Here is a 15,990-nt window from a genome sequence, read left to right as displayed (position 1 = left end):
TGCCTCGGCAGGCAGACTCTCAACCACTGCGCCACCAGGGAAGCCCTCCCTCTTTTTCTTGATCAGTCTGGTTAATGGTTTATCAATTTTGTTTATCTTCTCAAAGATAGCTTTACTGATCTTTGTTACTGTTTTCTTTTTATCTATTTCATATATTTCTGCTCTGATTTTTATGATTTCTTTTCTTCTGCTAACTTTGGGTTTTGTTTGTTCTTCTTCCTGTAGTTCCTTTAGGGGTAAGGTTAGATTTTTTATTTGAGATATTTCTTGTTTCTTGAGGTAGGCTTGTATAGCTATAAGCTTCCCTCTTAGAACTGCTTTTGCTGCATCCCATAGGTTTTGGATCATTGTGTTTTCATTATCATTTGTCTCTAGTTTTTTTTTGATTTCCTCTTTGATTTCTTCAGTGATTTCTTGGTTATTTAGTAACATATTGTTTAGCCTCCACGTCTTTGTGTTTTTTACTTTTTCTTCCATGTAATTCATTTCTAATCTCATAGCATTGTGGTCAGAAAAGATGCTTGATATGATTTCAATTTTCTTAAATTTACTGAGGCTTGATTTGTGACCAAGATGTGATCTATCCTGGAGAATGTTCCATGAGCACTTGAGAAGAAAGTGTAATCTGCTGTTTTTGGATGGAATGTCCTATAAATATCAATTAAATCTGTCTGGTCTATTGTGTCATTTAAAGCTTCTGTTTCCTTATTTATTTTCATCTTGGATGATCTGTCCATTGGTGTAAGTGAGGTGTTAAAGTCCACCACTATTACTGTGTTACTGTCGATTTCCTATTTTATAACTGTTAGCAGTTGCCTTATGTATTGAGGTGCTCCTATGTTGGGTGCATATATATTTATAATTGTTATATCTTCTTCTTGGATTGATCCCCTGATCATTATGTAGTGTCCTTCCTTGTCTCTTGTAACATTCTTTACTTTAAAGTCTATTTTATCTGATATGAGTATAGCTACTCCAGCTTTCTTTTGATTTCCATTTGCATGGAATATCTTTTTCCATCCCCTCACTTTCAGTCTGTATGTGTCCCTAGGTCTGAAGTGGGTCTCTTGTAGACAGCATATATATGGGTCTTGTGTTTGTATCCATTCAGCAAGTCTCTGTCTTTTGGTTGGAGCATTTAATCCATTCACGTTTAGGGTAATTATCAATATGTAGGTTCCTATTACCATTTTCTTAATTGTTTTGTGTTTGTTTTTGTAGGTCCTTTTCCTTTCTTGTGTTTCCCACTTAGAGAAGTTCCTTTAGCATTTGTTGTAGAGCTGGTTTGGTGGTGCTGAAATCTCTTAGCTTTTGCTTGTCTGTAAAGCTTTTGATTTCTCCATTGAATCTGAGTGAGATCCTTGCCAGGTAGAGTAATCTTGGTTATAGGTTCTTCCCTTTCATCACTTTAAGTATATCATGGCACTCCCTTCTGGCTTGTAGAGTTTCTGCTGAGAAATCAGCTGTTAACCTTGTGGGAGTTTCCTTGTATGTTGTTTGTCGTTTTTCCCTTGTTGCTTTTAATAATTTTTCTTTGTCTTTAATTCTTGCCAATTTCCTAACTCTGTGTCTCGGCCTGTTTCTCCTTGGGTTTATCCTGCCTGGGACTCTCTGCGCTTCCTGGACTTGGGTGGCTATTTCCTTTCCCATATTAGGGAAGTTATTGACTGTAATGTCTTCAAATATTTTCTCGGGTCCTTTCTCTCTCTCTTCTCCTTCTGGGACCCCTATAATGCGAATGTTGTTGCATTTAATGTTGTCCCAGAGGTCTCTTAGGTTGTCCTCATTTCTTTTCATTCTTTTTTCTTTAGTGTGTTTTGCAGCAGTGAATTCCACCATTCTGTCTTCCAGGTTGCTTACCTGTTCTTCTGCCTCAGTTATTCTGCTATTGATTCCTTCCAGTGTAGTTTTCATTTCAGTTATTGTATTGTTCATCTCTGTTGTTTGTTCTTTAATTTTTCTAGATCTTTGTTAAACATTTCTTGCATCTTCTCGATCTTTGCCTCCATTCTTTTCCGAGGTCCTGGATCATCTTCACTATCATTATTCTGAATTCTTTTTCTGGAAGTTTGCCTATCTCTACTTCATTTAGTTGTTTTTCTGGGGTTTTATCTTGTTCCTTCATCTGGTACATAGCCTTTTCATCTTGTCTGTCTTTCTGTGAATGTGGTTTTTGTTCCACAGGCTGCAGGATTGTAGTTCTTCTTGCTTCTGCTGTCTGCCCTCTGGTGGATGAGGCTATCTAAGAGGTTTTTGCAAGTTTCCTGGTGGAAGGGACTGGTGGTGGGTAGAGCTGGCTGTTGCTCTGGTGGGCAGAGCTCAGTAAAACTTTAATCCACTTGTCTGCTGATGGGTGGGGCTGGGTTCCCTCCCTGTTGGTTGTTTTGCCTGAGGTGACCCAACACTGGAGCCCACCCAGGCTCTTTGGTGGGGCTAATGGCAGACTCCCTGAGGGCTTTCACCAAGGAGTACTTGCCAGAACTTCTGCTGCCAGTGTCCTTGTCCCCATGGTGAGCCACAGCCACCCCCCGCCTCTGCAGGAGACCCTCCAACACTAGCAGGTAGGTGTGGTTCAGTCTCCTGTGGGGTCACTGCTCCTTCCCCTGGGTCCCGATGCACACACTACTTTTTGTGTGCCCTCCAAGAGTGGAGTCTCTGTTTCCCCCAGTCCTGTCAGAGTCCTGCAGTCAAACCCCGCTAGCCTTCAAAGTCTGATTCTGTAGGAATTCCTCCTCCCATTGCCAGACCCCCAAGTTCAGAAGCCTGACGTGGGGCTCAGAACCTTCCCTCCAGTGGGTAGACTTCTGTGGTATAAGTGTTCTCCAGTTTGTGAGTCACCCACCCAACAGTTATGGGATTTGATTTTATTGTGATTGCGCCCCTCCTACTGCCTCACTGTGGCTTCTCCTTTGTCTTTGGAAGTGGGGTATCCTTTTTGGTGAGTTCCAGTGTCTTCCTGTCGATGATTGTTCAGCAGTTAGTTGTGATTCTGGTGCTCTCACAAGAGGGAGTCCTTCTACCCATGGTAGCTATTATTTCTCAAGTTTTCATGCTTATTTTCACTTTCCAATTATAGATCTCTTTATATTCATAAATGGTGACCACATTCAGGAAAACAAAAATCAAAATATATGGATCAATTGTATGTATGGATATACTAAAGCAAAGTATTTTAGATTAGGTTTTCCCCAAACCTGTGAAAGGTAAATTCTTAGAACAGTGTAAGGTACATAATAAGGGCTCAGTAAATGTTATGTAGTTAGTATTACTGTATTTTCATCATCATTTCATAAACAAGTTTAAGCTTTCTCATAAACAACAAGGTCCTACTGTATAGCATAGGGAACTATATTTAATATCCTATGATAAACCACACTGAAAAGAATATTAAAAAAGAATGTGTACATATATACATATATATGTATAACTGAATCACTGTATAGCAGAAATTAACACAACATTGTTAATCAACTATACTTCAATAAAAGAAGAGATATGTATAAAAAGAAAGCCTTCTCTGTATATATTCTTCCTTTTAAGCCCATCAGAATGCTTATATTCCCTGCGTTTCATTTAGATTTCTAAGCTCGAAACTCTGTCCCTGGAGCTTGGACTAAGAAACAACACCAAGACCTGATCAGGGGTAGTAAAGAACTACTTCAGCATTGAGTGTGTGGAATTCTCTGCAAATCACAACCCAAAAAGGCCTGGAGTTCTGTTCAGAAGTTTATACTCTTTAATTATTGTATTATTTCATTCTGATTTCTCAAGCTTTTACTCTGTTTTCCAATTACATAATGATGAATTATCTTAAAAAGATAAAAAATATATACATCAACTAGCATTAAGACTGCTTTTGTGTATCAGAGCCCCAGAGGAAGGAGCCTTAGATAAAAGCACTGTATTTCTCTCTAATGAAAATTTTGGAAGTAGACCCTTCAGGGATGGTATGGTAGTGCGGTGATTATCAGGAACCCTGGGTTCTTCATCATCATTGCTTTGAATTCTTAATGTTTAAGCACATTATGGTCCATCATGGCTGCATGAGCGTGAGACACCCTATCCTCAATCAAGCTAATAGGAAGGAAGGAGGAACAAGGATGGCGAGCCCCTTCCTTTCAAAGACACTGCCCAGAATCCATTCTTGATGTCTCACGTTGTATGCTATCCACCAGAACTTGGGTAGAAGGACAGACCTCACTGCAGAAGAGACTGGAAATTTTAGTCCTTATTCTGGGTGGCCTCATGCCCGTCTAAGATTTAGGTGTTTTATTCATATGGAAGAAGAGAAGACAAGATACTGGGGATAAGGAGGATTATCTGTGATACCTGGGCTTCACTGGAACTTTTATTATTATTTTCTCTCATGTTCTCTTTTTCCTTCTTTTGCATCTTAGATCCCATGCGCGGCCCAAGAAAATTGGAAGTCGTCGAAGTCAAATCTCGACAAATCACTCTCCGCTGGGAGCCATTTGGGTATAACGTGACTCGTTGCCATAGTTACAACCTCACAGTCCACTACTGTTACAAGGTCGGAGGGCAGGAACAAGTGAGAGAAGAAGTAAGCTGGGACACGGATAACTCACACCCTCAACACACCATCACCAACCTCTCCCCCTACACCAACGTCAGTGTGAAACTCATCCTCATGAATCCCGAGGGACGGAAGGAGAGCCAAGAACTCGTAGTACAGACAGATGAAGATCGTGAGTACTTTCAAGTGTTATGTTTATGGGAAACAGACAGTCTTTTTAAAAAGCAGCTCATGTTTCTTTCTAATTGAGATCTTTACACTGAAAATGGAAGGAAGAATTACTTACTGGGTTGAATAACACACATGTATATCTGTGCTGCTGTATACTGAAGCACTGATTAAAAGGGGTAAAGGGAATAAAGATCCAGAAGCTTATTTTAATTTTTATGAGTCATATAATTACTTTTCTACATATGATTATTCTGTATGGCTCTAAGTAGTTCTTCATTCAAGTTTTATCATCATGTTGGACTGAAGAACTGTTGTTCCAGGTATTCGATTATTTATAAGAAATGCTTATTCAAACAGCATTCTGAAACATTTTTCATAGTTCAGATAAAAATTCAGCCCCAAATAGAGGCTGCCCTTGCTGTTCAGCACAGTGCTGAGAAATTACCTCATTAGGTCGGTGGTTATGTAATAGATCGTGCTTTTCCATAGGAACAATGCAGTAATTGGATATGACCCCAGTAACCAAGAATTTAATAAATAGACAGTGCATGTCACCAGCAACTCATCAAAAAAAGCAAATATACAGTTGCATTAAGCCTCTAAAATAATTTAAAATGGTAAAATGACACCTGGAATCCCATAGCATAGGTGTAAATGTGCTTTTACACTGATTATACAGGGGACTCTCATGTACAATAGTGAGTCCGTGTAGCACATAAAATACAGCGGTAGTTTGTCGTGTCTTTGGTTTAAAATTCATTTGCCAGGCATCAGAGTAAGTGGCAAACAACATGGGGAGCCACTTGCTTATTCCTGGGAAAAATAGATTTCACCTTTTTTTCTTCAAGCAGCTGATTATGATCTTTATTGATTGTAACATGTGTTAAATGTTTATCACAACACTATTTTTTCATTTAAAGAGCTGACAAGGTATTTTTGAGTGCTGATGACCTATGCAACACCAGGCATATTGCTATAAAATAAAAACATGGAAACAGCCAGAGTAAATGGGAAGCTCGGCCACATCTTCTCTTTTCTTTTTTGTAGCCCCTCAAGTCCTGCCTGTGTTGGTTGCTCTCAAGTGGTTGTTTCACTACAGTTTTTTTTGTGAGAAGTATAGGTTGATATGAGTCACTCAGTCTAGGCTGAGCATGGAAGCCCTATCTCTGTTTCTACCAGCTCTTCCTTGTGTCCCAGGAGAGACTCAAGAAAGTTTCAGCACTGTCAGCAGGTCTTTTCTGGCCCCTTCCTCTCCTGCATTTTTGTATTTAATTTGGTCCTAACTCCTGTTGTTGCTACTTCCAAAATATTAGATTGTTCTTTTTTTTTGACTTAATTATTTTTATTATATTTCTGGTTTTCATATGAAGAAACTGAGTCAGAAAAGTGAATGGTAAACCCAGATGTCTGGTTCCAGAAACTGTGGCCTGTACTTCTATGTGCCAAAGTACTTCTAAGAACTTACTAATATGATCATTAGTATTCTAGAGGCCTTATTTATATAAACATTGATATTACTGTCTATTCTACCTTTCTGCCTTGAGGTATTTTTTTACAATCATTTTTTAATTGAAGTATAGTTAATTTACAGTGTTGTGTTAGTTTTAGGTTTACTGCAAAGTGATTCATTTATATATATATATATATTCTTTTTCAGATTCTTTTTCATTATAGGTTATTACAAGATATTAAGTATAGTTCCTTGTGCTCTACAGTAGGTCCTTATTGATTATTTAATACACGGTAATGTGTATCTGTTAATCCCAAACTCCTAATTTATCTCTTCCCTGCCCCCTACCTTTCCCCTTTGGTAACCATAAGCTTGTTTTCTATGTCTGTGGGTCTATTTCTGTTTTGTCAAAAAGTTCATTTGTATCATTTTTTTAGATTCCACATATAACTGATATCATGTGATATTGGTCTTTGTCTGACTTACTTCACATAATATGATAATAGATTGTTCCTTTCTCTCAACTTCCACTACCTATATCCAGATTTTATGCTGAAATTTCTGTAGTAGTTTCTAACCTTTTATTGTTTCAGCTTTGTCCAATTCCAGTGCCCTCTACTCGTTCCCTAAACTAATCTCTAAAATACATTTGCATCATGTTACTCTCTCCACAAGAGCCGTCAGTGAATCTCTTTACCCATATCTCGGTGTTCCAGGCTCAGGCTCTAGACCAGGTAGCTTTTCCTCCCTGACAGTGCATCCTGCAGAGACGTGCCCTGGTGCTGGTCCTGCTGCCACACTCCATGCATCCTGAGTGCTCCTTCACTGTCTGTCCTCCTCTGCACATCCTCCCCACCTGGGTTCCTACATTCCATCTCCTCCATGACCCTCCAGAGTTCTCCTCAAGTTCAGGTCCTTCATGAAGCTGTCTTCAACTCTCACACCCTCATTCCTCTCTCATCCTTCTGACCTCATTTGCACTTGACAAGATCTTTAAATCTCTGAGCCTTAATTTCCTCATCTGAGAAGCAAGAATAATACAGTTCTCCAGCATATTAGGGTTAGAAGCCATTTCCATCGTGTGCTATTTGTAGCTGCAGAGAGGGGCCTTTTAATAGGTGAGCGTTATTATTGTTATTGTAAGAATTCAGAGGAACTTATCGTGACCCTTTCTTTTTTTTTTTTTTTGCGGTACGCGGGCCTCTCACTGCTGTGGCCTCTCCCATTGCGGAGTACAAGCTCCGGATGCGCAGGCTCAGCGGCCATGGCTCACGGGCCTAGCCGCTCCACAGCATGTGGGATCTTCCCAGACCGGGGCACGAACCCGTGTCCCCTGCATCGGCAGGCAGACTCTCAACCACTGCGCCACCAGGGAAGCCCTATCGTGACCCTTTCTTTTTCTCTCATTATGTTATATATAATTTTTTCCTCTTAACTGTAAACCACTTGAGAGAAGAAGCCATCTAATTTTCTTCTATAGCAATTTGCATGGTATTGAGTAGGTAATAAGCACTCAAAATACTTATTAGTCTTTAAATAAAATAGTAAAATTTGCTGATAATCATTTAATTCAGGCTTAAATCAACAGTAATGTTTCCATCAGTGAGAGAGGAAAGTCAAGTGCAGTCATTTCTAGAGATGAGAGATGTTTTGCTGAAGCATGAACTCACCAATACTTTTGGATTTCGAATTTACATGAGCTAATAATTCTGTTAAGTGCTGTTAAAACATAAGGTTAAATAAGTCACTTTTTTGTTTGTGTGTTTAAATTATCTTGCTAGTCCCTGGAGTTGGGGCATGCATTACTTCCAAATAAAAATCTATTGTTTACATAGCACACTGGCATCCAGTTCATTAGAAAAACTTTGATTTCAAATTATATTTCCTAACAAGAGCAAAAGGAAAAAAAGACTTCAAATAAGACAGAAAAAGAAAAATTGTTAATACCTACCGAGCATGAAGAAAAAAGAATTGAAGTGTCACTTTACTTATCTGCCATTAACAAAGGCTACAATTTGTTGTACATCGTGAGTTTTATTGTAGTATATTTTTATTGAAATATTATTTATTTCATCAGAAAATATGTGTGAAAAATTATCTTTTTATTACTGTTAAGAGTGTCACTAGACACTATAGGGCTCAATTCCATTAACTTAGATATTATGGTTCTATATCCCAAATCATGAATTCCTAGAACTTCTAAAAAAGGCACCAGACCTAAGTTCCTGTGAGGTACCAGTTTCCCTAATCTAACTAACTCTTCTGGTATTTTAATTCACTTGATCTGTTCCTGACCTAACAACAATTATATGAATCCCATTTAGGTTTTCCTGTTGTTAACATTTTCATGATTACAAGCCCTCCAATATATTTTATTACATTCATCCTTTTAAAATATCCTCTGTTCAACATAATTTTGACAATCTCTCTTTTTTTAAATTTTACTCTCATTTATACTAATCGAATGAAACCAAAGATTTGTTTTTTTCTAAGTTTTCACCCTCTTTACGTCTGTACATAGATTACTAAATATTTTCAGTTCAGAAATATTATCACAAAATAATAGAGCCACACATGCATCATAATTATCTTGATCCTGTGAGGAACCTGATGACATCAAAATAAACACTTTCAAGGTCAAGAGGAAGAGACTTAGTAGAGCTTTTTTTTTAAATTTTTATTTTATTTATTTATTTTTAAATTTATTTATTTTTGGCTGCATTAGGTCTTCATTGCTGTGCGTGGGCTTTCTCTAGTTTCAGCGAGCGGGGGCTACTCTTCGTTGCGGTGCGCGGGCTTCTCATTGCGGTGGCCCCTTTTGTTGTGGAGCATGGGCTCTAGGTGTGCGGGCTTCAGTAGTTGTGGCTCGCGTGCTCAGTAGTTGTGGCTCGCAGGCTCAGTAGTTATGGCGCACAGGCTTAGTTGCTCCGCGGCATGTGGGATCTTCCTGGACCAGGGCTCAAACCCGAGTCCCCTGCATTGACAGGCATATTCTTAACCACTGCACCACCAGGGAAGTCTGAGACTTAGTAGAGCTTTCTCTGGCATGGCCCATCGTAGTCCAACTTCTGATTGTGATGAGCATTTTAGTCTCAGAGCCCAGAATCCAAATTTTCTTAGAACTCACCGGTGTCATCACTTCTTAAATACCTTGTTTCTTTGCTTCGATGTAGTTTCACATCAATTCCTTCAACCTAAGACAAACGATTAGTTTCACATTTATATATTTTTTAGAGTTTGGACATTAGGGATCAACTTACTCCAACTTCCTCATTTTAGAAGTGAGGCAACTGAGACCTAAGGAGGGTCCGTGCATTGCCCAAATTTCACAGTTTATTCACTGGAAAGTCTTAAATCAGAACCCAAGCCCCCCCATCTGAATCAGTGATTTTTTTTTCTGCTAAACTCTCCTTAGTTCTGTTTAGAATAACTATCAATATAAATGTCCTAGATCTACCTTTAAGTAGCCCCTCAACTAAACAAATGTGTATTGCCTATGAGTCCTTTTGTAATTCTGGTCAGTCTTTCTAGTCTGAGGAGATCTCACCAACCCTTAGAGGGCTATTCATACCCTCCACAAGCTAACCAAACATTTCTTTAGCCCCCATGTTTTAAACTTTATTGAGATATGTTTATACAGTCATGAGTTGATTTGTGTTGTTTCTACTTTTTAATTATTATGAATAATGCTCCTCTTAATATTTGTGTACAAGCCTTTGAGTGACATGTTTTCAGCTCTCTTGGATATATACGTAGGAGTGGAATTGCTGGGTCATATGGTAAGTTTATCTGTGTTTAACCATTTGAGGATCTGCCAGACTGTTTTCAGAGTAGCTTTGTGATTTTACATTCCTACCAGCCGTGTATGAGGGTTCCACTTTCTCCACATTCTTGCCAATACTTGCTATTATCTGTCTTTGGATTATAGCCATTCTAGAGGGTGTAAAGTGCTATCACACTGTGCTTTTGATGTGCATTTTCCTGCTAGCTAATGATGTTGAGCATCTTTTCACGTGCTTATTGGCCATTTGTATATCTTTTTTTGGAGAGCTGTTTATACAGATCCTTTGCCCGTTTTTAATTGGATTATTTATCTTTTTATTGGGATTTCATAGTTCTTTATGTATTTTAGATACAAGTCTCTTGACCGATACATGATTTGCAAAAGCTTTCTGCCTTTCTGTGTGTTGTCTTTTCACTTTCTTGGTAGTGCCCGTTGAAGCACAAGAGCTTTTCACTTTACTGATGTACAGTTTATCTATATTTTCTTTTCTTATTTTTGTTTTTGGTGTCATATCTTTGAAACCATTGCCTAATACAATGTCATGAATATTTACACCTATATTTTCTTCTAGGAGTTTTGTAGTTTTAGCTCTTATATTTAGCTCTTTAATCTATTTTGGTATAATTTTCATATTTGGTGTGAAGTAGGAAACCAACTTCGTCCTTTTACATGTGGATATCCAGTTGTCCTAGCACCGCTTGGAAAAATTATTTTGACCCCACTGAACTTTCTTGGCACTTTCGATAAAAATCAATTGACTATAAATGTGGGGCTTTATTTCTGTACTCTCAATTCTGTTGTACTGATCTATCTGTCTGTCCTTATGCCAATATCATGATGTCCTAATACTGTATGTAGCTTTTTAGTAAATTTGAAATTGAGAAGCCTGAGTCCTCTCAAACCACTTTTTGATTACTCACACCATCACCAAAAAGTTTGATCGCACCATCCCCAAATATACGCATACTTATAGGCAGTACAGATATACTGGTTTATAAATAGGATAGGCACACTAGACACTAAATTGTGTAGCATATAAAGCATACTCAAAAACTTAATTTAAATGAATATGAGATAAATGATATTTTAAAAATAATATTGTATGTTATTTTGTAGAAAATTGGCAAGTACATTTCTGTCTTCCCTTATGTCAATTAGATTTTCTCGCTAATCAAAAGGTGTTACATACTTTAGGTTTTAAAAAATGGCATCAAACTTTCCCAAATCTGTTTTATTATTAATAAATAAAACGAAATATTTTAAAAATATTTCATCTACATCACATCTTTGTAGAACTTCTCTTTTGTGTGTACTTTTCATAGACATATTAAGTATAAGTCCAGGAGTTCATACATATTCTTCTTTGACATGCTTTTATCACTCAGTGTTATGGTTATAGAATTCATCCATGATGATGTATAAAGCTGTCATCGATTTTCAGTCGTTTTTGTATTTTATTGAGTGAATATAAACTAATTTCTTAAACTATTTTTTGTCTCCAATTTATTAGTTTTATTTTAAAATGCTACTATGCTGACATCCTAGTCTATGTCTCCTAGTACATATGTGCAAGAATATTACTAGGGAATATACCTGAGGTGGGATTATTGGGTCGTATGACATGTGCCTCTTTAACTTCAGTGAATACAGGCAAATTATTTTCCAAAGTGGCTGTACCAATTTATGGTCTCACAAGCAATGTGTGGGAATTCGCATTGCTCCACATCCTTCTTTATTTCTGAAGAATAAAAAAGTTTATTTACAAGATGATACTGAGCTTTGTCTAATTGATTCAAACTTTTTAGAGGAAGATGTGATGAAATTCTTTTCTTTATAAAGACAGTATAGCCAAAATGGTTTTAAATTGAAGGTTTTTGCAAGAAAATGGAATATATCTATTAAAATATTACACCTCAATAGAGAGTTAAAAACCTGTCAAGTCTAGAAAAATGTATTTTGTTTTTGGTTTACTTAAATATGTATCGATTTTTTCCCCCCTTCTAGTTCCAGGTGCTGTTCTTACTGAATCCATCCAAGGAAGTACCTTTGAAGAGAAGATATTTCTTCAATGGCGAGAACCAATTCAAACCTATGGTGTCATCACTTTATATGAGGTAGTATATACATTTGTTAGTAATTTAATTTTTACTGTAACTTCTATGATAGCTAGACTAGTATTTAAAAATGCATAGTAACATCATGCCTTTTAAGAAGTTGAATGCCTTTAATAGTTATAATGGTTACTGAATAGAAGCAAAAAAATTAAAAATGAGTTTTCGAATTATGTATAATTTCAGGATGTATATTCACCATGATTTAGATGCTTCCAGATTACATGTTATTAGATGTAAAGCCACACTATAATATAGTTTAAAAATCACCTTTGTTAAAAACAGTAAGTGTTCTGTCATATACATTATTTGTATATGACAGGAGGCAACCATGGCATCCTGTTCTCGCCAGCTCTAAAATATTTTACTCCTGAATTATAGAAGAGCGCTGATGATCCAATTAGTGGAGTTGATAGACATTGTCTTGGGAATAACAACAGAATAATGTCTTCTGGTTTCTTAGCATTAGCAAAACAGCCTTTAGACTTCTGTGACACAGTTTTGTCTACTGATAGATAGCAGAGAAGAATTCGATGACTTGTTCAGGGAAAAAAATAACAGCAATAGCGGGGTGGCAGTCATCATCACATCTGTATGAGCGTGATTTCACTCTGCCTATTGTCATAGAAACAAGCAGGTGCATTTTTTTTTCAAGCTAGCATTTATGTGAATGCAAATTCAACAAAATTATATGTTGTTTGGTTTCTAAAATCCGCAGCCATTCTTCCTATGGGACCTCTACCTGAATACCTTTCAGAGCTACTGACAAAGCCGGAGTAGATTTGCTGTCAGACAGTCACCATTGGTGAACCCTTTCCCTGACCCAACTAGCCTCACAGCTATGTTTCCTTGTACCTTTTAAAAATTGGTATTGAAATGCAAAAAAAAAAAAAAAAATTGTTGTTCATCAAAAGCTAAACAAAGTAAGAGAAAAGAAAAAAAGTTGATTTTCACATTAAGTTATGATGCTTTCCTTGGCTGCTTCGTTGTAAAAGAATCATGAAAATTCATGACTCTCTTTTGTAGAGTTGTTTTTTATAATCAAATCAAACAAGTTCATTTTTTTTCCTCAGTGATCAGAATCTTTTAGTTAATATTTTTGGCCCCATGACCATTTTTTAGTTCTGTTTTGTGGATTCTTACCTCAGGATAACAGAATATTTTACTAGAAAAGATACAGTCTTTGAAATCAACATTAAGTACCAAGAAATCAGTCCACCTCTCCTGAAAGCCACATGTTGATATCTAGACGGACAGAAAATAAAGGTGAGATCCTTTCTTTCTGATCCCATGGAGCATAATATTCATGGAATAAGTAACTTTAATGTGAAAACAATAGGAAAAGCAGAACCCATCAGTCTCTCTGATTTCAGCAGCCACAATGTCCCTCCTAGCTGAACACTGATCTAAATGCTGCTACAAAAGGGATGTGTGAATGTCTTGTAAATCAACATTTTAAAACTCAAGATATAGGTAAGAAGAGCAGGTCGGTTGTTTTTTCTAGGCACCAAAGGGAAAATGCCAAATGTGTGAATCAGGCTTAAGTGATTAAGTATAAGTTTCTGACTGTTGAATCTTTCTCTTCTTTTCTCCATGTTTTCTAGAAGTAGGAAGGAAGGTATTCCAGATTCCCCAAGGTGGGCCTTAGATGGTGTCTGTGCAGGGAGCTCCTCTTTGGCTAAAACACACTGCACCGTGGGGCTCTCCCAGCCTGTACCTGAGTCTGCAGGAGACCCAGCTTCCTCCTGGTGCAGGGCTGCTGGTGAACCAGACCAGTCCCCTCCCTGGAGGACCACAGACATGTGGGAGTATGGACCCCTGGGACAGACATGCTAAGGAAATAAAACCGTTGTTCAAAGGGAAACCAAGACCTTAGAAACAGTGTAGTCACGGAAACACATTTGACTGTAGGTCAAAACTGGAAGGCAAGATACGTTATCATAGTTGGAAAAAAGCTTAGTAATAAATGATATGGGTGTTTCTTGAGGAGCACACTTGTATGGTTTTTTGAAGGAGAGGAGAAAAAACAGCAGGAATGTTGTAAATGCTGTAAGTGAACATGCTGTAGGTTCATGTTATTCTCAAGTTCTCTCTTTACCTCTTAAGAAAGATATACCAGATCATTAATGATTGGAAAATGCTGTCAATGTCATCTTTTGCCGGAAGTTACGGCAATGACGGCACTAAAGCAACCTTCTGGCCTCAGTTCTTTGTCGTCCCCATCTTCAGCCTTCTCAGACTAGCCTTCCTTCCTCTTGTCCCCAGCTGTGTTGTAGCCCCAGCCCTTCTCGTGCCTTACCTCCTGCTCAGCTGTTTCATTCTATCTGAGACATCTTCCTAAAATCTGGGACCGGTAATTACACTTCTCCTCAATAGCTATCCAGATTTTTATTTTGTCAAATTATAAATGCAGTATTGTTCTCTGAAAGGATACTTTAAGCACAGAAGTATTCAAAATAGAATGTCTTTGCTTCCCAAATTCACTTTTCAGAGGTAACTGCTATGAACAACTAGATGCATGTGCTTCCAAAATTTTACAAGGTAGAAATTTATAGTGCAAGTGCTCTTATGACTATACATGGATAAAATTTAATAAATGCTAGCAAACCCAGCATTTTATTACAAGAATATGCCATATAAGACCCCCTCCACATCATACAAAAATAAATGCCAAATAGGTTCATGAACTAAACACAAAAATTAAACCATAGCAACACTATAAGAAAAATAAGGAAGATGCTTTTGTAATATATCTTGACATAAAACCCAGAAGTCATTTAAAAAAGATTGATGGATTTGGTTATATAAGAATTTAAACTTCTGAATGATAGAAAATGCCACAAAGAAAAGTCTAAATACAAACAGAAGACGTGGGGAAATTATTTTCAACATTTGTAGCAGTCAACTGGCTGGTGGCTGTAGTTACAACACACTTGATACAGATTGATAAGTAGACAACACTCCATTAGGAAAAATGGGTGAAGAATAAAAGGAGTTGATTCATAGGAAAAAAAAATCTGAATGGCGTAAGCAGATGAAAAGATAGCTACCTGACCTTAGCAAGGATTAAGAAATGAAATAAAACGGACTCTTCAGAACGTTTAAGTTGGTGCAAATCCAGTGTTAAGGGGTGATGTGGTGAAATTTGTGTGCACAGACCGTTGATGGGGACACACAATTTTGCAACCTCTCATGTAGACAACTTGGGAATATCTATCAAAATTCAGACACTGCATGTCAAGCCTGTTTAGGGAAGTTTCTCAGTCAGTAATACTCCCAAATGCACAGGGATGTATGTCCCAGTATTTTCATTGTACCCCAGTAACTTTATATGGCTCACGATTGCTTAGTGAATCAACTCCAAACTCCTGTTCACGACAGTAACACACCAACAAGCTTTTGAAAAAAAACATTTAGTATGTATAAGGTATTAGAAGAGAACAAAATATAAAAGATCCTCTCTCTCCTCTACTAGAAGTGAGCAGTCCTATCAGCAGCTAATTCTAGAAAAGAATGAAATGAGGACCAAACGTCTGCCTCAGTGCAGCGTGTGCAGGGTTGTCGGGCACATAGTAAAGGAGAACAGTCTGGACTCATCAGCCCACTGGGGCGCTGACGGATGGAGAGTTGAAAATACCTCAAGATCCCCCACCTGGAGAGTGGGGCTCAGTGAATCACTCTCCCCTGAGACAGTTCACATGGGTGGAGAGAGGGAGAATTGAGGGGCCCTGTTTGCTATCAGTGTTCAAGGCCATACATGGTACCATCCCAGCTGATACTTGTTACTGCATCTCCCATGATCCTCTCCTGGAACTGAATGAGCCATGTGTATGGAGTTTTCCTTTTCTCCATGAACCTTCTGGTTTTTCACACCTGCTTCTGCTTATCCGCTTCTTTCCTCCTGACTGCCTCCCCTCGTTCTCCTCCTGTGGCACTTCTG

At 37.9% G+C, this 15,990-nt stretch overlaps 1 protein-coding gene across 5 annotated transcripts in view; it reads left to right on the top strand.

Moving 5' to 3' along the window:
• Nucleotides 1-15,990, top strand: part of PTPRM (protein tyrosine phosphatase receptor type M) — a 747,728-nt gene that overhangs the window by 429,099 nt on the left and 302,639 nt on the right. For all 5 annotated transcript variants that reach the window (XM_073790533.1, XM_073790536.1, XM_073790535.1 and 2 more), the window contains 2 exons: nt 4,398-4,706; nt 11,944-12,053. In XM_073790533.1, coding sequence (XP_073646634.1) covers nt 4,398-4,706; nt 11,944-12,053 — 419 coding nt within the window. The remainder of the gene's footprint in view (nt 1-4,397; nt 4,707-11,943; nt 12,054-15,990) is intronic.

Source organism: Tursiops truncatus, chromosome 13 (assembly GCF_011762595.2).
Source record: "Tursiops truncatus isolate mTurTru1 chromosome 13, mTurTru1.mat.Y, whole genome shotgun sequence".
NCBI lineage: Eukaryota > Metazoa > Chordata > Mammalia > Artiodactyla > Delphinidae > Tursiops > Tursiops truncatus.
This window is presented reverse-complemented; position numbering and strand designations above follow the sequence as displayed.